This window comes from Scyliorhinus torazame, chromosome 25 (assembly GCF_047496885.1).
Source record: "Scyliorhinus torazame isolate Kashiwa2021f chromosome 25, sScyTor2.1, whole genome shotgun sequence".
NCBI classification, from domain to species: domain Eukaryota; kingdom Metazoa; phylum Chordata; class Chondrichthyes; order Carcharhiniformes; family Scyliorhinidae; genus Scyliorhinus; species Scyliorhinus torazame.
The window spans coordinates 36,085,457-36,112,867 of NC_092731.1; the positions used below are offsets into that span (position 1 = coordinate 36,085,457).

Sequence of the window (27,411 nt, forward strand, 5' to 3'; positions counted from 1 at the left end):
CTCCCGAGGTTTCTCTTTGTGTTCCAGTGCCTTCCCATTATGATCCCCAAACGGGTAAGCAGGAGCATCATGGGATTTGTGTGGGCGAATAATACCCCGAGGATGAAGAGTGTTTCTGGAGCGTAGCAGGGACAGGGGGGCTGACGCTGCCGAATTTGTGTGGCTATTATTGGGCAGCCAATGTGGCGATGATCCGTAAGTGGGTAATGGAGGGAGAGGGGGCGGCCTGTGTGGGCATGAGCCTGAGGGCGCTGGTGACTGCACCGCTGCCGCTCTCGCCGATAAGGTACACCACGGGTTCGGTGGTGGTGGCGGCGACGCTGAAGATCTGGGGGCAGTGGAGGCGACACAGGGGCGAGGTGGGAGCCTCGGTTTGGTCCCTGATTCGGGAGAATCATCAGTTCGTCCCGGGAAGGATGGATGGGGGGTTTCGGTGCTGGCATCGGGCAGGGATTAGAAGGATGGGGGACCTGTTCATCAATGGGATGTTTGCGAGCCTAGGGGCGCTGGAGGAGAAGTTTGGGCTACCCCCGGGAAACGCTTTCAGGTACATGCAAGTGAGGGCGTTTGTGAGGCGGCAGGTGAGGGAATTCCTGCTGCTTCTGGCACGTGGGATTCAGGACAGGGTGATTTTGGGTGTATGGGTTGGAGAGGGCAAGGTTTCGGCTATTTACCAGGAGCTGACGGAAGAGGAGGAGGCCTCGCTGGAGGAGTTAAAGGGCAAGTAGGAGGAGGAACTTGGGGAGGAGATAGATGAGGGTCTGTGGGCTGATGCCCTGGGTAGGGTTAATTCTTCCTCCGCTTGCGCCAGGCTCAGCCTAGTACAGTTCAAAGTTACTCACAGAGCGCATATGACAGGGGCGAGGTTGAGTAGGTTCTTTGGGGTGGTGGACAGATGTGGGAGGTGCTCGGGGAGCCCGGCAAATCACGTCCATATGTTCTGGTCATGCCCGGCGCTAGCCTCCCGTCACAGCCTCCCCGAACAGGCGCCGGAATGTGGCGACTAGGGGCTTTTCACAGTAACCTCATTTGAAGCCTACTTGTGACAATAAGCGATTTTCATTTCATTTCATTCAGATGGGTTTTGTGAGGACTATGTCCAAGGTGGTGAACGCCCGGGTCAAGCCAAGCTGGGGATTAGCATTATTTGGGGTATTGGACGAGCCGGGAGTGCAGGAGACGAAAGAGGCCGGCATTCTGGCCTTTGCATCCCTGGTAGCCCGGCGGAGGATTTTGCTACTATGGAAAGATGCTAAGCCCCCTAGTGTGGAAGCTTGGATCAATGACATGGCAGGGTTCATCAAGCTGGAGAGGATAAAGTTTGCCTTGAGAGGGTCTGTGCAAGGGTTCCTCAGGCGGTGGCAACCGTCCCTAGACTATCTCGCGGAGCGTTAGGAGGAGGTCAGCAGCAGCCCTGGGGGGGGGGGGAGGGGGTTCTTTTGGGGTGGCGTTTGGGTGAAGGTGGGGGGTTTGGGGGGGGGTTCCCTATTTGTGTTTTTTAATGTTGGGGGGGTTCCCTATTTGTGTTTTTTAATGTTGTATGGGGGGGTTATTGTATATGGGGGAAATCCAATGTATAATTTCTGATTGTTGTGTTCTTGTTTCTTTCTTTTTGTTTGGGGGGGGGGGGGGTTGTTGAAAATTTGCTGAAAGATTTGAATAAATATATATATATTTTTTTAAATTAAAATTCTAACCTTAAAAGGACATTCTTGCCTTCATTGTATGAATCCTTGCTCTTCTCTCATTGAGCAGGATTGCAGCCATTCTAAAATGGCGGAGTTCTATATTGTGCACCCATGTCCCCACTTAAGTGTATTAAGACTCCCCCAAATGGATTAATTCTGCATCCTTTACATCTAGTTAGCGTTTCCATATTGTTCCTGTAAAGACGACAAACATTCCACTTTTTAATTTCACAGTGACAGACGATGGCACCAGTGAACAGTACGATGTGGTTGCTTTGGGAACAGGTGAAACTTGTTACAGCAGTTGGATGCGTTTTGATGGTCGGTTGCTCCATGACTGCCATGCCGTCGTGGTTGCAAGACGGGCATTGCAAAGGTAACAGACACAGAACTTTCCCTGGCCAACCGTGAATGAAAATTAACTCTAGAGCTGTACAGAGAAAATGTACAAAATACATGAATCCAATGGCCTTCATCGAATCCGAAACGGGGAATCTTTGTTAATTGCATAATTTTCAATACCATTCCCCACTCTACAGTAGCACAGTGGTTAGCACTGTTGCTTCACAACAACATGGGACCCAGGTTCGATTCCCGGCTTGGGTCTGTGCGGAGTCTGCACGTTCTCCCCGTGCCTGCGTGGGTTTCCTCCGGGTGCTCTGCTTTCCTCCCACAAAGTCCCGAAAGACGTGCTTGTTGGGTAATTTGGGCATTCTGAATTCTCCCTCCATGTACCCGAACAGGCGCCGGAATGTGGCGACTAGGGGATTTTCACTAACTTCATTGTAGCATTAATGTGAGCCTACTTGTGACAATAATAAAGATTATTATTATTAAGATACGCAGCCCATGCCGATTTACACCCAAGTCTTGGACAATATTCAACATTGGGATGATAAATGGTCAGTAATATTAGCCCCACACCAGTGCCAAGCAATGACCATCTCCAACATGAGAGATTCGAACCATCTCCCCATCACATTCAATGGCATTACTATTGCTGAAGCATCCATTATCAACATCCTGGAGGTTACTGTCAACCACAAACTGAACTGAGTCACCCATATAAATACTGTGGCTACAAGAGCAGGTCATAAGTAGCTTCCCTTCCAGACTCCCCAAAGCCTATACACCATCTACGAAATACTCGTCAGGAGGGGGATGCAATACATTCCATTTGCTTGGATGAGTGCGGCTCCAACAACACTCAAAGCTCGACACCACCCAGGATAAATTGATTAGCACCCCACCACCACCTTCAACGTTCACTCCTTCCACCACCAACGCACAGTGGTAGCCGTGTGTACCATCTGCAAGATGCACTGCAACAACTCACCAAGGCTCCTTCCAAACCAGCAATCTTTATTGTCCAGGAAGACATGGGCAACAGATGCGTGGGAACACCACCACCTGCACATACCCCTTCAAGCCACTCACCATCCTAACCTGGAAGTATATTGTCGTTCTTGCACTTCATTGAACTTTTCCCCCTAATAGCATTGTAAGTGTACTTGCATCGCATGGACTCCAGTGGTTCAAGAAGGCAGCTCACCAGTACCCTCTTGTGGGCATTCAGGAATGGGCAGCAAATGCTGGCCCAGCCAGCGACACCCACATGCTGGGGGGGGGTAATTTAAAATTAAAGTGCGATCGCGGAGGAATACCTTATGAAACTATTGAAATCTGGTCGTATGCTCATTCTTCAAGTATGTCCAAGCTGTAAGTGGCTTCATTGTCCCCTGTGGGTCCTCTTTACCGAAGAGTCCAGTGCAAGTTTGGCATAGATGTCCACAGAACTGGTCAATTGTTGCCGCTTGAGGGAACTTATGCAACTGAACCTCCTCTGAGCTTCCTCTGGGTACGTAGGGGTGTGGCGAGATGGTGTTCAAAGCTTGCCGAACTGTATTTCAGTGCTTCTCCATGGCTGCCACTTGCAATGCAGAAGTTTTAATAGTTTTTTTTTTAAGGGTACCCTTGTATCATTTGTACTGTTGAATTCTAAGTGGAGATGGCCGATCACAGCTGAAGGGATCCATTGGTCTTTTTTATAGTACCTACTGAACATAACTTGTATTTTTCTTAATAATCTGGGGAAATGTATCAATTCACCCTTTTAATAACTGCTTTTTAGGTTGCCCTTTATGCGGCTTACATCGGCAGCTTAGCACTTAACCTCCACTCTGTTTTCACATGGGGTAAAATTGACATACCAACAGGGTATATGCAATTTTATCTTGTCAGCTGTATATTTTGAATTGAAATGCGGATCTTATTTTCACAGTTATCTTTTGCAGGGGCCATGCCCCATTGCGAAACCCTGAAATGAAACCTCACATTATCCCAAAGGCGCAGCAGCAAACCTGGCAGTCCTGTGTGACAGAAATCCATGTCTGCTGTACGACGGACGGCATCTAAATGAGTGATTGGCCTTACTCATCAATATTTATCTTGAGACAGCTTGAGGTCATTTTTAATTGTTTGCAAATAGGCAATTTAATTTGGTGTGTGTTTGGTCCATAAGTGGATTCTCCGTCCCGCCAGACCCCTTTTCTGGCGCAACGCGTCCCCGTCGGCAGCGGGATCCTCCGTCCCGGCAGCCGGCCAATGGGGTTTCCCATTGTGGCCACCCCCACGCCGTCGGGAAATCCGCGGGCGTGGGTGCGCTGCCGGCGAAGCGGAGGTTCCCGCCGACCGAGAATCACGCCCGTGGTCTGAATAACTGCACTCTTGATCAGACAGATATCCTGACAAATGTACCTGTGGGAGGAATGTTTTGGACTGAGAGGGGAGAGTTAGTATTGTCACAAAGTTTCTGCTCTGTATAATAAGAACTAGCTTGCAACTCTGACCCCACCTGGTGCCTGAGCAAACTGGCACCACGCATGCAGTTTTTGGACCATGTAACACAACAGCTCCCTCTAAAGTATTTCACAGGCATTGCCTCGTGACTTCCAATTTCTCAATTTCAGGACTTCGCATTTTAATGTGGAAAAGAATTGATCTAGACAATTGTTTTCAAGCGTAAAACAATTCAGCAGAAGACTATTAAATTCAAGTTTGTGAGTGCTTCGAACTCTGGCTTCCTATGTTCACAGCAGTGAAAGCAAGGCAAGCATGAAACGGAGCCGATACTCCATCTGGCTCGAAAGTGCTAACGCTCATCTCATACAGACGTCCTTGTCCTCTTTGTGTCATTGCTGTTCCTTCTCGTACCTTGCTCAGCTTTCGAAATTCGTGTTGAAACTCTGTTTTATTTTTCCCCTTGCTTATTCTTACTAGAGAGTGAGAACAAACAAAAAAAATCATTATGGGTGACTTTTCATTTGATTCCAGGCAGTAATTGTTGGCTGTTGCACAACTTCGAAGGGCATAACAACAAAGTCTGATCCTCTCCACAATGACACCCTTTTACAGTTTCTACCAGAAATCACTGGGCAGTGATCAAGAGTGAGAGTTTGGGGACCTCCAGTGGTGCCGATGTGCTGAACGGTCGCACGAAAGGTGGCTGTCCCTTGGGAACTTCAATTTAGGCCCTTTTATCCCGAAAATGGACCCCAAAATAACACAAAAAAAACACCACCCTCTCCCTAATCTAACAACAATCCATGGAAATGGCTTCAAACCAGCCACGGAGCTGGGAAAATAGCAAAAGTAAAAATCGGGAGTGGAAGATCCAGACCTCAAAGCGAATAGACACGTGGAGCAGAGCATGGTGGACCGAGTGAGATCACCGAAGGAGTCGTGGATGGAGCTCCTTTCAACAGTGCTCCAAAACGGCTTCAAGATCAGCACTTCTGGCCCCTACAGGGGGCCAGCACGGCACTGGAGCGGTTCACGCTGCTCCAGCTGCTGATCCCGGCATCAACTGGGCGCTGCGCATGTGCAGTGGCACCGGTCCCAACGCGCGAATGCGCAGTGGCTTCCTTCAACGCGCCAGACCCGAGGCAACATGGCGCAGGACTACAGGGGCCGGTGCAGAAGAAAGGAGGCCCCCAACCAGAGAGGCCCGCCCACCAATCGGTGGCCCCGATCGGGGCCCAGCACATTGGAGGCCCCCCGACCCGTCCACGCCGAGTTCCTGCCGGCTGAGAGCAGGTGTGGACGCCGCCGGTTGGACTCGCCGTTTTTACGACGGCCCATCCCGGGCCGAGAATCGGCGGGCCTGCCGTGTAGAGCGGCCCCCGACTGGCGCCGCGCCGACCACGCCGGCGCCAATTCTCCGCTCTGGAGAATCACGTGCCGGCGTCAGGGCGGCGTGGGGCGATTCACACCGGTCGGGGGGGGATTCTCCGGCTCGGCCCCGGGTTGAGAGAATCGCATCCAGGGATTCCATTAAGGAGGACCTCCTGTCGGCCATGAGGTCAGCCATAGGAATCGCTTTAGCCCCCTTTAAAGAAACACTGGAAAGAATGGACTGGACACCCAGGGGGCAACCGTGTGGGACCTGGAGAGAGCGGCAACCGACCAGAATAATTGGATCTCCTCGCTCGAGGCAGACGTGGCAAAGTTGGTAACAACCCAGAGAGGGCTCGAGGAGAAATTGAAAGATCAGGAGAACCGGTCCCACCAGCAGAGCCTAAGAACCGTTGAGCTTCCTGGGGGCACAGAGAGCAGAAACCTGACAGAGTACGTCACACAGATGCTCGGAAAGCTGGTCGGAGGGGAAGGCTTCGCCAAACCCCCAGAGGTAGGCCGGGCCCACAGGTCGCTCCGGCAAAGGTCCAAAGCAGGAGACCCACTGTGGGTGAACATAGCGAAGCTCCGTATGTTCCAAAGACAAAAAGAAGGTGCCAAACTGGGCAAGGAGCATGCGGTTGTGTAGATGGGAGGGACAAACGATCCGCATCTACCGAGACTTTGGGGCCGACCTGGGCAAGGTCCGGGATGAGTTTAATGGGGCCAAGGCTGCTTTAATCAAAAGTAAAGGGTAGTTTAGAATGCTGTACCTGGCGACAATTTGCAACCTCCGGAGTGTTAAAATAATGTTCTTTGTTGCCATAGGTTACCCAAACGGGTTCATACAGAATAACTGGCTGGGATGATAGCAGTAGTGGACATAGAACTAGTCATTGTAATCTTTTGTTTTCTGGATTGAACATTGTCCGGGGGGGGGGGAGAGAGAGCAGAGGTACACCGAAGCGAGAATGTGGGTGGGGGGGGGGGGGGCCTCTCACGGGGGAGCCACCACACTGGCGAGTTTGCTAGTGCACGGATGTAAGAGGAGTGGGGTGGGCCGCAGCTACCAAAAGGGAAGGGATCACCTGTCAGTAGTGGGGGGACAAAACAACAAACCAAGGAAGGGGTGTAGCCGGGGTACGGGGAAAGGGTACTCAGGGAATAGGTGGGTGGGGGAGGGTAAAATGCTGATTGCAACAGGTCGCATATGGAGACTGCTGGAACAAAGAAGACAACGGTGACCATCTTGGATGGCCCACAAACCAAGGGAAACCCCAGTGTGCAGGGACATGTCCATGTGGTATGGCTGACCCCGGAGGAGGGGAGGGGGTACGGCCTGGTGACAAAATCCAAAATCTTCGCCCATCTAAAAAGCCTAAGGGACGACACAGACATCCACCTGGCGACACACCTGAGGGAGAAGGACCAACTGAGAGTAAGAAAGAGCTGGATAGGACAGACCTACCAAGTGTGCTTCGGTACGAGGGCGAGAGGGGTAGCCGTACTGTTTAGTAAAAGGATGACCTTTATAGCGATGAATACAGTAATGGACCTGGGGGGGGATGATATGTAATGGTCAGTGGTGTCCTTGAAGGGACACCGGTGGTACTAGTGAATGTGTAGGCCCCTAACTGAGATGATGCAGACTTCATCAAAAAAACAATGGCAGAAATCCCCGACCAAGACTCTCTCTCCTCATTGCCCTGTGTCAATCCCACAACTTTCCCACTGCACCTCTCCAACTTATCATGAGGGGAGACTTCAACTGTGTACGGCATCAAAGAACAGACAAACCCAGCCCAAAATCAGGGAAATAATCAGCGACGGCAAGGGAACTGAACACCATTATGGAGCAGATGGGGACCCTTTAAAGTTCAACCACCCGAGGGAGAACTCTTAATTTCACCAAGTGTACTCCCGTATCCACTTCTTTGCAGTGGGTAAGTCGGTGCTTCCAGAGTTGGAATATTCCACAATTGTAATCTCAGACACTACTTGGATGTGAGGTTGGTGACGAGCCGGGCTGAGCACCCCTCCCATGGAGGCTGGACACAGCCCTCCTCACCAACGAGGTGTTCTGCAAAAGAATGTCACAACCCATCGACAGTTACATATCCTGCAACCAGAACGGTAGGTCTCACCCTCCACATTCTGGGAGGCACTGAAGGTGGTGATTAGGTGGGAAATAATCATATACTGCGAATTCAGGGACAGGAAGGAGAGGGCGGCTAGGCAATGGCTGATCGACTCCACATTGGAGGTGGATCGACGATACATCGCCGATGGCTGGCGGAGAGGAAAAAGCTACAATTGGAATTTGACCTGCTCTCTTCCAGGAAAATAGTACAGCAATTACGTCAGACACATGGGGACCGTTTATGAACATGGAGACAGGGCCAGCCACCTGTCAGCTCAGCTGCTGAGAAAGCAGGCAGCCACAAGGAAGATAGTGCTGGTGAAGGCCAGGAACGGTAAGCTAGTCACAGCGCCGGATAAGATCAGTGAGGCCATTGCAACCTTTTACTGGGAACTGTACACCTGAGCCCCCGGAGGGGGAGATGAGGTTGGACATACCAGCTGTGGAGGAGAAAAAGAGGCAGGGACTGGAAGCACCACTGGAACTGGGGGAAGTCATGGAGAGCATCCACTCCATTCAGTTGGGGAAGGCACTGGGTCCAGAAGGATTCCCGGTGGACGTTTATGAAACATTTGCGACAAAACTGGCCCCGCATCTGCAGGAGATGTTCAATGACTTGCTGTCAAGAGGAGTCCTGCCAACCACGCTGGCACAGGCCTCTATCACTGATTCCTAAAAAAGGCACAGACTCGACAGATTGTGGGTCATACAGACTCATCTCACTCCTAAACACTGACACCAAAGTCCTGGCGAGGCAACTGGAGAGTTGCATGCCAGAGGTAGTCGAGGAGGATCAGGCAGGCTTCGTCAAGGGCAGACAACTAACAGCAAACATCAGGCACCTGCTGAATGTGATTATGACCCACCCGGGGAAGAGACACCAGAAGTGATCATCTCCCTAGACGCAGAGAAGGCCTTTGACAGAGTTGAATGGGAGTACCTCCATGGGAGGTACTAGAACGGTTTGGGTTTGGGCCAGGGTTCACCTCATGGGTGAATACTGTTCAGTGCTCCCATAGTGAGCGTACAGACAAACACCACCAGCTCTGAATACTTCCGGCTGCACAGGCACGAGGCGAGATACCCACTACCTTTTGCTCTGGCATTGAGCCACTAGCTATCGCTCTCAGATCAGCGAAGGGTTGGAGAGGCATCCAAAGGGGAAATAGGGAGCACAGAGTCTCACTCTATGCAGATGACCTGCTCCTTTAGATCTCTATAACCGGCCTTCTCCGGTGATAAACTCAACCTGAGCATGATCGAAATTTTCCCTGTGAATCCAAAGGGGGAGAATCAGAGCTGGGGAAGTTGCCCTTCAAGCTGGCCCAAACCAAGTTCCGATACCTGGGGATTTGTATAGCCCACGACAAGTGGAACCTATCGAGTGTGGTGGAGGAGCTAAAGAGGGACCTGCAGAGGTGGGAAAGCTCCCGCTCTCCCTGGCGGGGAGAGTGCAGACAATAAAAATGAATGTGCTGCCTGGGTTTCTCTTCCTGTTCAGATCCCTCCCGACCTTCAACCCCAAGGCCTTCTTCATCAAAGTAGACAAATTAATCATGATGTTTGTGGGGGTGGGGGTCACTTCCAAACCTCTTATTCCACCACTGTAAATGGTGGATTAAAGAGCCGGGAGCAAAATGGGTAAGAAGACCACATCAATCTGGTTGCAGTGTCCACCATGGCCCCCATCTGCAAGAACCATAGATCGACCCCTGCGACAATAGCCTTCCTTTAAAAGGTGGAGACAGGACAGGGGGATACTGACTGTGGGGGTCCTTATATAGATGGCAGTAGTGAACCTGAGGGAACGAATGGACAAGTATCCAACTCCCAAAAAGGGAACAAGCTCCGGTATATACAAATATGGAACTTCCTCCGCAAGGAGACCGCTACGTTCCCCCAGCCATCAGGACATTCCCTACTGGACAGAGTACAAACCTCGGGTGAACTCTGGGACGATAACTGCGCTGACATGTACGGACAACTACCGCGGACGATAAAGTGGGAGGACGAATTGGGCAGAGTGGGAGGACTCTGGACCGAAGCACTGCATAGGATGAACTCCTTATGAGCAGGGCGGAGCTTAAAGCAGCTAATAGTGCACAGGACACACTTGACCAGAATACGTATGAGTGGGTTCTTCCCGGAGGTGGAGGACAAATGTGAACGGTGCCAGGGAAGCCCGGCCAACCACACCCACGTGTTCTGGTCCTGTCCCAGACTTGCCGGGTATCGGACCACCTTTTTCGAGGCCAAGTCCAACGTCGTGGGGGTGGTGCCATGCCCACTCGTGGCAACCTTCGGGGTATCTGAACAGCCAGAGCTCTTTACGGGGAGAGGGGCAGGCACCTTAGCCTTTGCCTCCATGATCGCTGCTGGAGACTCCTGCTCGGCTGGAGATCAACAGCGCCACCCAAGGCCGAAGACTGGCTCTCCGACTGAGCAGAATTCCTTAAATTAACTTGGGTTAGATCTGGTCTGTATATTGAAGTTTTGCAGCACTTTGAACTGTTTGCAGTTTGGTTTCCAATCAAACACGGCTTTTTGTTCATATGGGCATACAGGAAAAGAAGAAACAAATGTGATAAGGAAAAGTCTTTACCTTTTCTAATATGAATATCTAATATTGTGATATCCCTCCTATAGCCAGTAACTTGTTTTTCATTTTTGCAGATATTTGTTTAAACAGCTCCTTCTGTTGTGCGGTAATGACCCTGTGGGTTTAGGAAAATGCATCTTCTGCAAGTCTTCAGGAAGTGATTTACTCTCCCTCAAGAAAAATATTTTTTTCCATCTCTACCTCAGCAAAGTTCCAAAGGGGGCTGCGCAGAGCATTCTCATGTAAGTGTGTTCAGCTGTCACCCCCGGTGCACTTTTGAAATGATTCACGTCTCCGTGAAATGCAAATGGAAATATTCGTCAGATAAGTTATATTTTTACAAGAAACATTCAAAGGGAGGGAGAAACAAATTACGACAACAAAACTCTTAACATATCGGTTCCAGAGATCAAAGTCCACCTGTAATTGTGATTATAGTTTGTGCAGGTATTCCTTCAACCCTTTTGTGTCCTGCTTGGCTGTGGGACACCAATGTTCCATTAAGCAACAGCAACTACTTTCATTTGTCTACCTTTTAGCATAGTAAAACATCTCCAGCATAATCAAACAAAATTGAACACCACACCCCGCAGGTTGGCCGTACAAATGCTTGAAAGGTGCACTCACGGGACTGCATATTTTTGAAATGCTGATGTTGATAAATCAGGTTGAAATCAAGATGCTCCTGCCCGCTACTCACAAGATCCTACTATTCTTACTAGCATGTCCAATGATATTTTCCCTCATACCAAGGTAAAATACTGTGGATTCTGAGAATCTGAAATAAAAGCAGAAAATACTCGAGGCAGCCAGCTAGCCTCTGGAGAAAGAAACAAAGTAAACTGGAGCAATTCTCCCGCCACATTGCTCCCTGCGCAACGCAAACCTGATCATAAATCATTTGCATTGACTTTAATCTCAATAGGGAGATCAAAGTTGAATGCAGTGGCCTCCTCTCTCTTACCCCCCCCCCCCCCCCCCCCCCCCCCCCCCCTTCCCCCACCGTCGCCTGGGCACAAATCACTACTGGTCCCTAAAAGCAGGTGCCATGGACACCGAGGGGGAGCAAGGGGGTGAACATCCTCTCTACACTTACCAATGTGGGTCCCTCAGCAGTGGTGAGGGTCAAGGGGGCTGGGCTGGAGGGGATCAGGTTGTGTGGCAAGTCTTCCCTCTTGCAGCCTTGAAAACCCTTGATGTCTCTCCCAGCATGTCAATTTCAGATCTAGAATCCCTACAGTGCAGAAGGAGGCCATTTGGCCCATCGAGCCTGCACCGACCCTCTGAAAGAGCACTCTACCTAGGTCTGTCCACCCCCCTCCCAATCCCAGAACCCCACCTGATCTTTGTACACTATGGGACTAGTCACTACAATTTACTATCTGCCACTTTGAAAAAGATCCATTATTCCTTCTGTTTCCTGCCTCTAATCAATTCTGAATCCATTCCAATATATGACCCCCAATCCCATGCACTTTCATTTTGCACACTAATCTCCATTGTGGGACTTTATCAAAAAGCTTTCTGAAAATCCAAATACACCACATCCACTGGATCACCTTTATCTATTCTACTAGTTACACCCTCAAAAAATTCCCTTAGGTTTGTCAGGCATGATTTCCCTTTCACAAATCTATGTTGACTTTCTCTAATCCCATTGACATTTTCTAAGTGTCCTGTCATCGGCTCCTTTTATAATAGACTCTATAATAGACCCTACTACTGATGTTAGGCTAACCGGTCTGTAATTCCCTGTTTTCTCCCTCCCTCCTTTTTTAAATAGCGGGGTTACAGTTGCCACCCTCCATTCCAGAATCTACATAATTTTGGGAGATGGCAACCAACAATTCCTGTATTTCAGCCATCTCCTTTAATCCCTTGGGATGTGGATTATTAGGCGCTGGGGATTTGTCAGATTTCAGTCGCTTTAATTTCTCCAACACTATTTTTCCAGTAATACTAACAATAATAATAATGATATTTGCTTATTGTCACAAGTAGGCTTCAATGAAGTTACTGTGAAAAGCCCCCAGTCACCACATTTTGGCGCCTGTTCTTTGAATTCATGCCTTCTCATTAAACCCTTGGTTCCTTAGCATTTCTGGGAAGTTATTTGTGTCTTCCTCTGGAAAGACAGAACTAATGTGGCTGTTTAATTGCTCTACCATTTCCTTGTTCTCTTATAAATTCCCCTGTTTTGGACTATAAGGGACCTACAGTTGTCTTCACTAATCTTTTTTTAAATATATTTATAGAACCGTTTACAGTCTGCTATTAAGTTACTTGCAAGTTGAATCTCATTTCCCCTCATCAATCTCTATGTCCTCCTTCGCTGAACACTGAACTTCTCCCAATCTTCAGGCTTGCTACTTTTTCTGGCAACTTTATTGGACTCCTCTTTGGATCTAATACTGTTCTTAATCTCTTATGTAAGCCATGGTTGGGCCGCTTTGGTTGATTGTCCCCATTTCTGACAATAGACTCCGAAGTCGAGGGAGGGAAAACCCGGGGACGGTCCTTGTGACGACAAGGGAAGTGTGGAAATTGGAAGCAAAGTTGATTAAATTTTCAGTTCAGGTTGAGGGCGGGAAACAGCGTTAATGCAGTCATCAGTGTACTGGGGAAAAGAGGTGAGGAAGGGACCTGAGTGGGACTGGAACAAGGCTGTTTCACATACCCACGAGTAGCTGGGACCCATGAAGGTACTCAATGCAACATCTTTTGTTCGGATGAAGTGAATGCAGTTGAAGAAGTCATTCAAAGTGAGAACAAGTTGAACCAAGCGAGGAGGGTGTTGGTGGATGGAGGCTGGCCAGGCTTCTTGGAGGAAGAAACAGACAGCTCTCAAACTGTCGAATAGGAGACTTAAATAAGTTAAGAGCCCATGGTGTTAAGGGTAAGACCCTGACATGGATAGAGGATTGTTTGACTGGCAGAAGACAGAGAGTGGGGATAAAGGGGTCTTTTTCAGGATGGCAGCCGGTGACTAGTGATGTGCCTCCGGGGTCTGTGCTGGGACCACAACTTTTCACAATATACATTAACGATTTGGAAGAAGGAACTGAAGGCACTGTTGCTAAGTTTGCAGATGATACAAAGAGGGACAGGTAGTATTGAGGAAGCAGGTGGGCTGCAGAAGGACTTGGACAGGCTAGGAGAGTGGGCAAAGAAGTGGCAGATAGAATACAATGTGTAAAAGTGATGTTATGCACTTTGGAAGGAGAAATGGAGGCATAGATAATTTTCTAAATGGAGAAATGCTGAGGAAATCAGAAGCACAGAGGGAATTGGGAGTCATTGTTCATGATTCTCTTAAGGCTAATGAGCAGGATCAGTTGGCAGTTAGGAAGGCAAATGCAATGTTAGCATTCATGTTGAGAGGGCTAGAATACAAGCCAAGGGATGTACTTCTGAAGCTGTATAAGACTCTGATCAGACCCCATTTCTATCCCCGTATCTAAGGAAGGATGTGCTGGCCTTGGAAAGGGTCCAGAGGTGGTTCACCAGAATGATCCCTGGAATGAAGAGCTTGTCGTATGAGAAACGGTTGAGGACTCTGGGTCTGTACTCGATGGAGTTTAGAAAAATGAGGGGAGCTCTTATTGAAACATACAGAATACTGCGAGGCCTGGATAGAGTGGACGTGGAGAGGATGTTTCCACTTGTAGGAAAAAACTAGAAGCAGAGGACACCATCTCAGACTAAAGGGACGATCCTTTAAAACAGAGATGAGGAGGAATTTCTTCAGCCAGAGGGTGGTGAATCTGTGGAACTCTTTGCCGCAGAAGGCTGTGGAGGCCAAATCACCGAGTGTCTTTAAGACAGAGATAGATAGGTTCTTGATTAATAAGGGGATCAGGGGTTATGGGGAGAAGGCAGGAGAATGGGGATGAGAAAAATATCAGCCATGATTGAATGGCGGAGCAGACTCGATGGGCCGAGTGGCCTAATTATGTTCCTATGTCTTATGGTCTTATGTCTTGGTGGGCTGGAGATGTAGGTGGATTGGATGTCCATGGTAAAAAGAAGTTGTTCAGGGCCAGGAATCTGTAAACTGTTTAGACGACGAAAGCACCAAAGATAAAAAATATAGGTGGGAAAAGACTGGATGAATGGAGAAAAAATAGTCGGGACATGAAGCAGTGGGGTTTGTTTAACCAATTTGTTTATTCTAGGGAGCAGTCCGCACTCTAGTTGCACTTTTATGATTCATATTGACAGCTTCATGCTCAAGAGAACCTGCTCTAATATTTTCACAGGGTGAAATTGTCAGTATAAACAGGACACATGCATTTTTATTGTGTTAGATGCGAGTCAGTTTCTGGTGGAATGACTGATCTTTTCCCCTCATATATTTCATTGTCTTCTGCAGGGACCCAGTGCCATACCGGAACCCTGAAATGAGACTTCACATTCATTCCAAAGGTTCCACCATGCCGGCAGCAAACTGCCGCCCGAGTGTGACGGCAACTCACGTCTGCTGCATGACCGCGAGCGATAAACTCAGCCGATGGATGGTGCTGGGGGTGCAGGGAGCTCTCCTCAGCCACTTTATCAAACCTCTGTACATCACGAGTGTCGTCCTTCGTAAGTAAAACTGGTTTCATTTGGGGAAAGTAACAGGAGAAGAATATTGTCATTGGGAGTTTTGAATTGTTTTAGAAACTGAATCGGCATTAACGTGGCCGGCTGCCCTCGAGTTATTTGCCGTGCGTCTCTCCATTGTGGCTCTTGGCAGACTGATTTTTGTATGTGTGTCCATGGCCTTTCTGACTAATCTGTCACCGGGCCCAGATTAAGTGTTTTTCTTTTGGCAAAATGTACAGAATGCTGCTCAGAGGTGGGGCTTCCTTGTATCCACTGAGCAAGTGAAACAGCTGTACTAAAGCTGTAAGGGATATAGTTTTCACCGATTTTTATTTTTCATGCGGCTTCTCAAATTTATCCCTTGTACTCACCCAAGGTGATTCTTAATTGAAATTGGGGCCTCAATATGTTGGGCTGTGATCAGGTTCCCTCACTCTGTGAATCGAGGTGTTTGCGCATTTGCGAGACGCTGCGTGAGATTGTGTCCAAACAGAATATTACCGAGGCACAATGCCTTAGCACCATTTTCAAATATATATTTGAATGTCAAACGCTGTAACGTCCAACCCAAACATGTGAGCGAGAAAGTGAATAATAAATTGGGGGGCGGGATAACTTTCTCGAAGAGTGAAGGCTTTTTTTTTTTATATTTCAAAATCAGCCGGCCAATTTCATCCGATGCAAATCGTCACAAAGGCGATCAATCAGCGTGTGGATGAGAGTTTGAATGAGAAGCTCCCAGTCCTGTTCACTGCCGTGAGGGCGCATTTCTCCCACTGTGGCGAGGAGGAACCAAAGGAGGCGGAACCGCTTTATAAAAAGCTGAGCATAAACTGGTGTCGGGGCGATAAAACCGTGGAAATAGTGGATGGAACCACAGGGCAGATCTCAGAGGAGTAAGTCTTCACGATCCTGCTCTAGTTTACACCGTGACTGAAATATAACTGTTTAAAGCTAATGCACGCAATTCCTTTTAACTGGCCAAAACGTGTTACTTGTAGGGTAGAACTGACAGTAGATGTTATTGTCAGGTGAACACGCCAATCAGATTGGCCTCTGCACTATTTTGGCATGGCTGTTTAAAAGGGTTGTCTGATATTTGGGGGCGCCAGTTGGAAGATGGAAAGCTCATCACCGCTCCCAGACACTTGAAAACTATCGATAGGATCTCCTCGCATGCCGACTCTCCAGGAGATGACTGTATCAGTCTAAGAGCTAGCCCCAGACTGAGGAAAATAAAGTCTGCTTTCTGGTATCACTGTTAATCCAAGCTAACACCTGTACTGGCTGTGATTTCTGTAATGTACTGAGAAGCGAAGTTTACAAAATCCTGATTTGGGAACATAGGAGTAGGAGTACACCATTCGATCCCCTCCAGCCCGCTCCACCATTTAAATAGATCATAGCCGATCTTCTCACTCAGCACGATCTTCCTGATCTGTATCCCCTTGTTGTCATTACTATCTAGAAATTGATCAACCTCTGCTGTGAGCATACTCAATGACTGAGCCGCCACAGCCATCAGGGGGTAGAGAATTCCAAAGAGTTACCATCCTCGGAAGAAATTCCTCCTCAGCTTGGTCCTAAATGCCCTACAGGGAGGCAGTGGTGTAGTAGTTTTGTCACTGGACTAGTAATCCAGAGACCTAGGTCAATGCTTGTGGACAGATGGTGGAATTTGAAGTCGATCAATAAAAGCTGGAATTAAAAGTCTAATGATGATCATTGTCGATGGTTGTAAAAAAACCCATCTGGTTCACTAATGTCCTTTAGGGAAGGAAATCTGCCGCCCTTCTGTGGTCTGGCCTACTTGTGACTCCAGACCCACAGCAATGTGGTTGACTCTTAAGTGCCCTTGGGGATGGCCGAACGAGACACTCGGCTGTACCAAATCGCTAAAACATCAATGAAGAATGAAGCTGGGTGACCACCCGTGATCGACCTAGGAACCAGAAACGACAATGGCAAACTCCGCCCTGCCGATGTCTGGGTGCTTGTGCCAAAATTGGGAAAGCTGTCTCACAGATTAGTCAAGCAACAGCCTGACATAGTGACAGTCAAGCCTGACATAGTGGGCGGCACGGTAGCATGGTGGTTAGCACTATGGCTACACAGCGCCAGAGTCCTAGATTCGATTCTCGCTTGGGTCACTGTCTGTGCGGAGTCTGCACGTTCTCTCCGTGTCTGCGTGCGTTTCCTCCGGGTGCTCCGGTTTCCTCCCACAGTCCAAAGATGTGCAGGTTAGGTGGATTGGCCGTGATAAATTGCCCTTGGGTTAGGTGGGGTTGCTGGGTTACGGGGATAGGGTGGAGGTGGAGGCTTACATATAGGGTGCTCTTTCCAAGAGGCGGTGCAGACTCGATGGGCCGAATGGCCTCCTTCTGCACTGTAAACTCTATGTAATACTCACAAAATCAGATCATATCCAACACCACCATTCCTGGGTATATGCCGTCTCACTGGCAGGACAGGCGTAGCGGAGGTGGTGGCACAGTGTCCTGCAATCGGGAGGGAGCTGCCCTGGGAGTCCTCAACATCAACTCCAGACCCCATGAAGTCTCATGGCATCAGGTCAAACAAATCAAATTCAATAAAAATCTGGAATTAAAAGCCTAGTGATGACCATGAAACCATCGTCGATGGTCGTAATAATCCATCTGGTTCACTAATGTCCTTTAGGTAAGGAAATCTGCCGTCCTTAGCTGATCTGACATGCATGTGACTCCAGATACACAGCAATGTGGTTGACTCTTAAAATCCTCTGAAATGGCCTCAGTTCAAGGGTATTAGATTTGGGCAATAAATGTTGGCCAGCAACGTCCACGACCCATGAATGAATTTAAACAGAAAATACTCCAGAACCGTGACATCATCCAGGACAAAGCAACCAGCTTGATTTGCGCCCTATCCACAAACATTTACTCCCGGTGCACAGTGAAAACAATCTACAAGATGCACGACAGGAACTTCCCAAGGTTTCCATAGACAGCACCTACCATCCAGAAGGACAAGGGCAGAAGACAGACCCCTGATTTGGAAATCTATCGTCCTTCCCTCACTGTGGCTGGGGTCAAAATCCAGGAACTCTCTTCCTAACAACACTGCGGGTATACCTACACCGATGGACTGCAGCGGTCCACAAAGGCAGTTCAGCTTATAAAAGGCAATTGGGGATGGATAGTAAATGCTGGCAAAACCAACAACCTGTGAAATAGTTTTAAAAATCTTATTCTTAGACTGTGCCCTGGTTCTATTCCCCCCCCCCCCCCCAAACCAGGGAAATATCCTTCCTTCGCCTACCCTGTCAATCCCTGGATGAAATTTGTACTCTTCAATTAGATCACCTGTAAACTCTAGAACTCTAGAGAATGCAGGCCCAGTCTCCTCAATCTTTCCTCATGGGACAATCCCGCCAGCCCTGGGGTTGGTCCGGTGAACCTCCATTGCACTCCCTCTGTGGTAAGTATATCCTCCCTTGGGTAAGGAGACCAAAGCTTCACACAATACTCTAGGTGTGGTCTCACCAATACCCTATACAACTGCAACAAGGCCTCCTTATTCCTATACTCCAATGCCTGCGCAAAAAGGCTAACTTTCACGCCTTCCTGATGGCTTGTTGCACACGCATGTTGGCCATCAGTGATTTATAAACAAGAACGGCCTTTGGACATCCAACATTTCCCAGTCTCCCCATTTAAGAAATAACCTGCATTTCCGTTTAATGCTACCAAAGTGGATAACTGCACATTATATTCCATCTGCCATGTATCTCTAAAGCTCCATGAAGCCTCCTTGCATCCTGCTCACAACTGGCATTCCCAACAAGTTTTGTGTCATTGGCAAAGCTGTAAATATTTCATTTGGTCCTCCATATCCAAATCGTTGATATGGATTGTGAATAGCAGAGCCCCCATTACCGATCCTTGCGGTACTCCAGGAGTCACAGCTTGCAAGCATCGCGGCAATAATTTTACCCAATAATAGATCAACACAAGCATGAAAGATGTACAAGTTAAATGCACGTAAATATTAGTGGTGATTTTGCGTCTGCACTAGGATCACAGACGGGTGGAAAAACAGAGAGAATCGAGAGATGGCGTTTCCCGATTTATTTATTTAAAAAAAATTTCCCCCTGCCCCTCACCAGTGACATCACAAGGTTCAGGCTCTCAAAGGGTGTGAAGCGCACTTAAATAGATTGTACTGGATTACATATTATTAACGGACCCCCCTGTCACATGACCCCCGTCTCACTAAATATTCATACATCACATCTGCGAAGTTTACAACATGTTTGGCCAAATGAGAATCAGTTGAGGGGATCCCTCTGGGGCATAAGAGGTTAGTATAGCCCCCCTGGGGGGAGAGGGACATTGCCAGGGCGGTACTCCTCGAGTCTGCCGTTTTTATGGAGGCAGAGCATCCGAACAAAACTGCACCGCCCCCGATTTCGGCGTCAAAACAGATTCTCCGGCCAACCGCTGAACGCGATTTCGCCGTCAGCAATCGGAGAATCCTGTCCCACGTGTTCAGGCATTCAGCACAGTGTCAAATGTAATAATTTTTTTAAAAATAGAAATTTACAGTACCCAATTCATTTTATTTCCAATTCAGGGGCAATTTAGTGTGGCCAATGCACATACCCTGCACATCTTTGGGTTGTGGGGGGCAAAACCCATGCAAACAACCTGAGCCCAAGGGAAGACCGGTGGGACGTGTAATGCAGGGAACTACAATCACCATTATCATAGAATTTACAGAGCAGAAGGAGGCCATTCAGCCCATCGAGTCTGCACCGGTTCTTGGAAAGAGCACCATGGCAAACACTAAGGAAAGAATAAAAGAAAAGGAAGGGAAAACGACAATGTATTTATGTAAATAGTCAAAACCGATCTTGGTGTAAATACTTCTAGTTTTACTCGGCTTCTGGCTCCATTCTCCACCCATTTACCCTCTCCGTGGTTGCTGCCCAGTGGTAATATTGTAGGTTTGGGAGGGGTAGGCCCCTTCCCATGGATCGCGTTCTCTGCAGTACTTCCTTTGGGATCATTGCGTTCTTTTTCTCTCTCTCTCACTTCTCCCCCCCCCCCCCCCCCCCCCCCCCCCTACATACGCCATAACCAGTCTCTCCAGTGAGTTGAAAAAGGCCTTGGGAATTTCGATCGGATTTCATGGTTTCTTACGGGAAGATGATTTACACCTGTTTCAATTTAATGCACAAATTATTACGATACATTAGGCGTGCTAAGAAGGGATAGCTGTATTGAACTTTATAGCACTGGATACTGTTGGTGAGTGACTGGCGTTTGTGCAAGAAGCACATTTCAATGAGGAATTAATTACAGAAAATGTTTATGATTTCCATGTTGGCAGAGTTCAGAAACAGACTTTACTTTCAGGACAATTTTATTTTCACACAAAATGTGGGGATGTGCTGCAATATCGAGATTATTGGGCATTTTCTAACTCTGGGGGTGGATTTGCCTTTTTAAAAGTTATTTACTAAACACCCGTTTTGTTTTTGTTATTCCAAGTTCCCCTTTTAAAAATGGAGTCAACACTGCCAGTCGCCTGTGCAAGGCCGCCACATTGTATTCCTTTCGACGTGTAGCAGAAGAAATGAACAGACAGGATTTACTAGACCTGTCAACATGTCATGAAGCCAAGGTAAACAGAGGTTTCCATATGTACGAGGGACTGTCTATGGAGGGGCACTTTATATTTAAATATTTAAACAATGGGCGAGTCCCAAGTTAAGTCTATATTTGAAATGAAGGAACTAAAATAGACGGAATGGAGTGAAAGAATTCCATGGAACCCACCTGTCACAATGCAAAATCTGCTGAAATTTTATTTTTGAAGTGTAACGCCCGGCCTGTAAAGTCATTGATCAAGTTTTTAGTGGGTCATCTCTCACACCTTGGGCGAAATTCTCCGGTATCGGCGCGATGTCCGCCGACCGGCTTCAAAACGGCGCAAATCAGTCGGGCATCGCGCCGCCCCAAAGGTGCGGAATCCTCCGCATCTTGGGAGGCTGAGCCCCAACCTTGAGGGGCTAGGCCCGCGCCGGACTAATTTCCGCCCCGCCAGCTGGCGGAAGTGCCCCGCCAGCTGGCACGGAAATGACATTGCCGGGCGGCGCATGCGCGGGAGCGTTAGCGGCCGCTCACAGCATCCCCGCGCATGCGCTGTGGAGGGAGTCTCTTCCGCCTCCTCCATGGCGGAGACCATAGCGAAGCTGGAAGGAAAAGAGTGCCCCCACAGCACAGGCCCGCCCGCAGAGCGGTGGGCCTCGATCGCGGGCCAGGCCACCGTGGGGGCACCCCCCGGGGCCAGATCGCCCCGCGCGCCCCCCAGGACCCTGGAGCCCGCCCGCGCCGCCTTGACCCTCCGGTAAGGTAGGTGGTTTAATCCACGTCGGCGGGACAAGCATTCTAGCAGCGGGACTTCGGCCCATCCGGGCCGGAGAATCGCAGAGGGGGGGCCCCGCCAACTGGTGCTGCGCGATTCCCGCCCCCGCCGAATCTCCGGTGCCGGAGAATTCGGCAACCGGCGGGGGCGAGATTCACGTCAGCCCCCGGCGATTCTCCGACTCGGCGGGGGGTCGGAGAATCTCATCCCTTATAACTGATCTTGTGGTTAAAAAGGCTTTTTTTGCCAATTGACTCCAAAAGAATTACCAGCCTTTGTTTATTGTCACGTGTACCAAGGTACAGTGAAAAGTATTTTTCTGCGAGCAGCTCAACAGATCATTAAGTACATGGGAAGAAAAGGGAATAAAAGAAAATACATAATAGGGCAACGCAATATATAAAGGTGAATGCCAGGAGTGTGATTTGAACCCACGACCCTAGAAAGGGACCAGAAATGATCAAGTCCTCAATGTCTGCTTAAGTCTGGCACCTTAGACCACTCGGCCATCCTAACAACTTGCAAGTGCTTCAATACTTATTCACATCCTCCATCTCTTTCCCCCCCCCCCCAACAAACAAAGAACAAAGAACAAAGAAATGTACAGCACAGGAACAGGCCCTTCGGCCCTCCAAGCCCGTGCCGACCATACTGCCCGACTAAACTACAATCTTCTACACTTCCTGGGTCCGTATCCTTCTATTCCCATCCTATTCATATATTTGTCAAGATGCCCCTTAAATGTCCCTATCGTCCCTGCTTCCACTACCTCCTCCGGTAGCGAGTTCCAGGTACCCACTACCCTCTGCGTAAAAAACTTGCCTCGTACATCTACTCTAAACCTTGCCCCTCTCACCTTAAACCTATGCCCCCTAGTAATTGACCCCTCTACCCTGGGGAAAAGCCTCTGACTATCCACTCTGTCTATGCCCCTCATAATTTTGTATACCTCTATCAGGTCGCCCCTCAACCTCCTTCGTTCCAGTGAGAACAAACCGCGTTTATTCAACCGCTCCTCATAGCTTATGCCCTCCATACCAGGCAACATTCTGGTAAATCTCTTCTGCACCCTCTCTAAAGCCTCCACATCCTTCTGGTAGTGTGGCGACCAGAATTGAACACTATACTCCAAGTGTGGCCTAACTAAGGTTCTATACAGCTGCAACATGACTTGCCAATTCTTAAACTCAGTGCCCCGGCCAATGAAGGCAAGCATGCCGTATGCCTTCTTGACTACCTTCTCCACCTGTTTTGCCCCTTTCAATGACCTGTGGACCTGTACTCCTAGATCTCTTTGACTTTCAATACTCTTGAGGGTTCTACCATTCACTGTATATTCCCTACCTGCATTAGACCTTCCAAAATGCATTACCTCACATTTGTCCGGATTAAACTCCATCTGCCATCTCTCCGCCCAAGTCTCCAGACAATCTAAATCCTGCTGTATCCTCAGACAGTCCTCATCGCTATCCGCAATTCCACCAACCTTTGTGTCGTCTGCAAACTTACTAATCAGACCAGTTACATTTTCCTCCAAATCATTTATATATACTACAAAGAGCAAAGGTCCCAGCACTGATCCCTGTGGAACACCACTGGTCACAGCCCTCCAATTAGAAAAGCATCCCTCCATTGCTACCCTCTGCCTTCTATGGCCTAGCCAGTTCTGTATCCACCTTGCCAGTTCACCCCTGATCCTGTGTGACTTCACCTTTTGTACTAGTCTACCATGAGGGACCTTGTCAAAGGCCTTACTGAAGTCCATATAGACAACATCTACTGCCCTACCTGCATCAATCATCTTAGTGACCTCCTCGAAAAACTCTATCAAGTTAGTGAGACACGACCTCCCCTTCACAAAACCGTGCTGCCTCTCACTAATACAACAAATATTTGCTTTTCCAGATCCATTTGTCCTTCTGTAAAGCATTCTATATTCTTGCTGGGAAATAGTGTTAAAATTAAATTTGCATTGATCATTACTTGAATTTCTAATGTCTGTACTGTCCGCCAGTGATGTAAAGATGTCAAACTCCTCTGACAACAAGACCGGTAAAACAAGGGAATTACAGCAGTCAGGGAGTTCATCCAGGAAAGTGAAAGTAGTTACCAATATTGTTAGTTTCATATCAGTTGTGTTAACACTGATGTGTTAGTTTCACACCAGTTTCATTTAAAGCCACAAGCTTTCAAAATCTACAACATAGTTGTGATGACACAGATGGCGCAAGAGGAGCCACAAACCTCCGCAGGATGTGGTGGAGACTTTAGGCAGAGATAGCAGTCATTGATCCTACTGAAAAACGTGGATAAATAGTTTGAAAGTCCATGGCATTTGTTTGCAGGTGCAAAAGGCGTGGCATCTGTAAAAGCCAGCTGTGCATTGCTGGCCTACACGATCATACAAACATAAAAAGGTTACAGCACAGTAGGAGGTCATTCGGCCCATCTTCTCCATGCCAGCCCGAGGACACCCAGGTGCCCTTTCCAATCCCACCTTCCTGCACCCCGGCAATAAGGTGCAGATTCAGTTACCTTTAAAAAGAGTTTAGGGTCTCTGTCTCCACCACCAACTCGAGCAGCAAATTCCAGACTCCCGCTACCCTCTGCGTAAAAAAAGTTCTTCCTCTTGACCGTCTGATCTTTGAATCAATGTCCCCTGGTTCTAAAATTCTCCGCCAAGGGAAACAATTTTATCATGTCCACTCTATCTCTTCCCCTCACAGTTTTGTACGCCCCAATTAAGTCATTCCCTCAGCCTTCTTTGCTCCAAGGAAAACAACCCCAACCTATCCAGTCTCATAACTACACTTTTCCAGCCCTGGCAACATTCTTGTGAACCTCCTGTGCACCCTCTCCAGAGCCATAACGTCCTTCCTGTAATGTGGTGACCAGAACTCCAGTTGTGGCCTCACCAGTGTTTTGTACAATTCCAACATTATATCCTTACTTTTACATTCTCGTCAATTCAGGTTTGTACTCCAGGAGCAGTGCATTAAATTTGAACAACCGCATGTGCACTTTTGTTTCACTGGTGCTGGAAAGACACCTGGCCAGTGTAAACAGGATGGTCAATTGCAGGTGTGCCATTTTGAGGTGTAAGGCCTCAGAAACTGTATAAACCTCTTCGTTCTGTAAACTTAAATAATTTTTCTGCAGCCAGCAGAAGAATCTTTACCAGAGCGGTGAGCATCTGAACGGGAATAGAGCTTTGTGATACTGAATGACTTAACTCTATATGCTCACCTTTGCTCCATAACCCTTCATACCATTGGTTACAAAAATCTATTGGTCTTAGATTTAAAATGAGGAATTAAAGATTATCAGAAAACGATCCATGAATTTTTGTATTTTAGAAGTGACCGCTAATGATTGCCTCCATAACTATTCTAGATGAATGCCAAAACCTATCAAGAAGCCAAGGGAATCCTAAATTATCATTTCATTTCCACTGGAGCAGGGCCGTGGCCGCAGAAACGACTCGTTGACAACTTCAGCAAATGAATCTCACTGGAATGCAACAGAAAAATGTAACTGATGTTTTTGACAATTGCAATAGAGAGAGGTAATTTCCCCTTTGCTTTTAAAAGCATGTTTGTTTGAAATGATTTGTGAATTATGTTTTGTTTTGTTCTAAAGGACATCCAGGCTGGGTGCTTTCTGGTGTAATGCTAAGATGCAATTTCAGGCCAGATATGGAATGAATAAAATCAGTGTTGTGCCTCATTCAAATAAAAAAATATTGCAATGTTGTGCTGGAATGAGTTTGGTTGTAATGGAAAGTAAATTCTGTTTTCCCGTACCTTTCCTCCACCAGATTAGTTCAAATCCTCACAATAACATCAGCTACTCCCCGAGTGAGGGAGTCGGTCCGAACTCTGTTGAAGTGAAGCCCATAGTCTGGCCTCGTGAGAACATCGGAACGGGAATAGAGCTTTGTGATACTGAATGACTTAACTCTATATGCTCACCTTTGCTCCATAACCCTTCATACCATTGGTTACAAAAATCTATTGGTCTTAGATTTAAAATGAGGAATTCACCTAGCTTTTTGCAGAAGAGGGTTCCAACCTTCGACCTCCCTTGATGTGCAGAAGGATGTGGAGGCTTTGGAGAGGGTACAGAAGAGATTTACAAGGGTGTTGCCTGGTCTGGGGGTATTAGCTACAAGGAGAGGTTGGATAAACTCTTGATCGTTTTCACTGGCATGAAGGAGGTTGAGGGACGACCTGATAGAAGTGAAATTATGAGTGGCATGGACAGAGTGGATAGTCAGACACCGTTTCCCAGGGTGAACAAGTCCATTACTCGGTAACATAGGTTTAAGGTGCGAGGGGCAAAGTTTAGAGGAGATGTGTGAGGCAAGTTCTTTTACACAGAGGGTAGTGGGTGCCTGGAACTCGCTGCCAGAGGAGGTGGTGCAAGCAGATACGTTAGCTGCATTTAAGAGGCATCTTGATGAAAATATGAATCGGATGGGAATATAGAACATAGAACAATACAGCGCAGTACAGGCCCTTCGGCCCACGATGTTGCACCGAAACAAAAGCCATCTAACCTACACTATGCCATTATCATCCATATGTTTATCCAATAAACTTTTAAATGCCCTCAATGTTGGCGAGTTCACTACTGTAGCAGGTAGGGCATTCCACGGCCTCACTACTCTTTGCGTAAAGAACCTACCTCTGACCTCTGTCCTATATCTATTACCCCTCAGTTTAAAGTTATGTCCCCTCGTGCCAGCCATATTCATCCGCGGGAGAAAGCTCTCACTGTCCACCCTATCCAACCCCCTGATCATTTTGTATGCCTCTATTAAGTCTCCTCTTAACCTTCTTCTCTCCAACGAAAACAACCTCAAGTCCATCAGCCTTTCCTCATAAGATTTTCCCTCCATACCAGGCAACATCCTGGTAAATCTCCTCTGCACCCACTCCAAAGCCTCCACGTCCTTCCTATAATGCGGTGACCAGAACTGTACGCAATACTCCAAATGCGGCCGTACCAGAGTTTTGTACAACTGCAACATGACCTCCCGACTCCGGAACTCAATCCCTCTACCAATAAACTCCATAGGCCTTCTAGAGGGATACGGGCCCTGGAAGTGTAGAAGGTTTTAGTTTAGGCAGACATCACGATCGGCGCAGGCTTGGACCAAAGGGCTTTTTCCTGTGCTGTACTGTTCTTTGACAGTGAAGGAACAGTGATGTAGTTTGAAACCAGGGTGTGTGGCTTGGAGGGATACTTGCTGGTGGTGATGATGTTTCCATGTATCCCATGGTGGTAGTCATGTAGCAGCTGCTGTCTAAGGAACCTTTGGTGAGTTGCTGCAATGCATTTGTAGATGGTACACACAGCTGGCACTGCACAGTGCAGGGAGTGAATGTTTATTGTGGACGGGATGCCAATCAAGTGGGGCTGCTTTGGTATGAAGCTTCTTGACTGTTGGAGCTGTACTAATCCATCGCATGCCTGACTTGCGCCTTGTAGATGGTGGACAGGCTTTGGGAATCAATATGAGTTACTCTCTGTAAAATTCCCACCCTCTGACCTCTTGTAGCCACAGTATCGATGTGGTTAGTCCAGTTTCTAGTCAATGGTAACCCCCAGGATGTTGAGATTGGTGGATTCGGTGATGGTAATGCCAATAAATGCCAATAAATGGTATATGGGGAGATGGTTAGATTCTCTCCGGTTGGAGATGGTCATTGTCTAGCAGTTGCATGGCATGAATGTTGCTTGCCATTTACCAGCCCACGACTGAATATTGCTCAGGTCTTGTTGTAAATAGTGCCGAACATTGCACAATT

At 48.0% G+C, this 27,411-nt stretch overlaps 1 protein-coding gene across 1 annotated transcript in view; it reads left to right on the plus strand.

Annotated features, from left to right (window-relative positions):
• The window catches only part of LOC140402544 (adenosine deaminase domain-containing protein 1-like), a 110,870-nt gene extending 85,520 nt beyond the window's left edge, over positions 1-25,350 (plus strand). Inside the window, exons 8-13 of the mRNA XM_072490395.1 lie at positions 1,923-2,064; positions 10,675-10,842; positions 14,973-15,187; positions 15,849-16,083; positions 20,722-20,854; positions 24,992-25,350. Of these exons, the coding sequence (XP_072346496.1) occupies positions 1,923-2,064; positions 10,675-10,842; positions 14,973-15,187; positions 15,849-16,083; positions 20,722-20,854; positions 24,992-25,102 (1,004 nt within the window). The 3' untranslated portion in view covers positions 25,103-25,350. The remainder of the gene's footprint in view (positions 1-1,922; positions 2,065-10,674; positions 10,843-14,972; positions 15,188-15,848; positions 16,084-20,721; positions 20,855-24,991) is intronic.
• Positions 25,351-27,411: the final 2,061 nt, after the last annotated feature.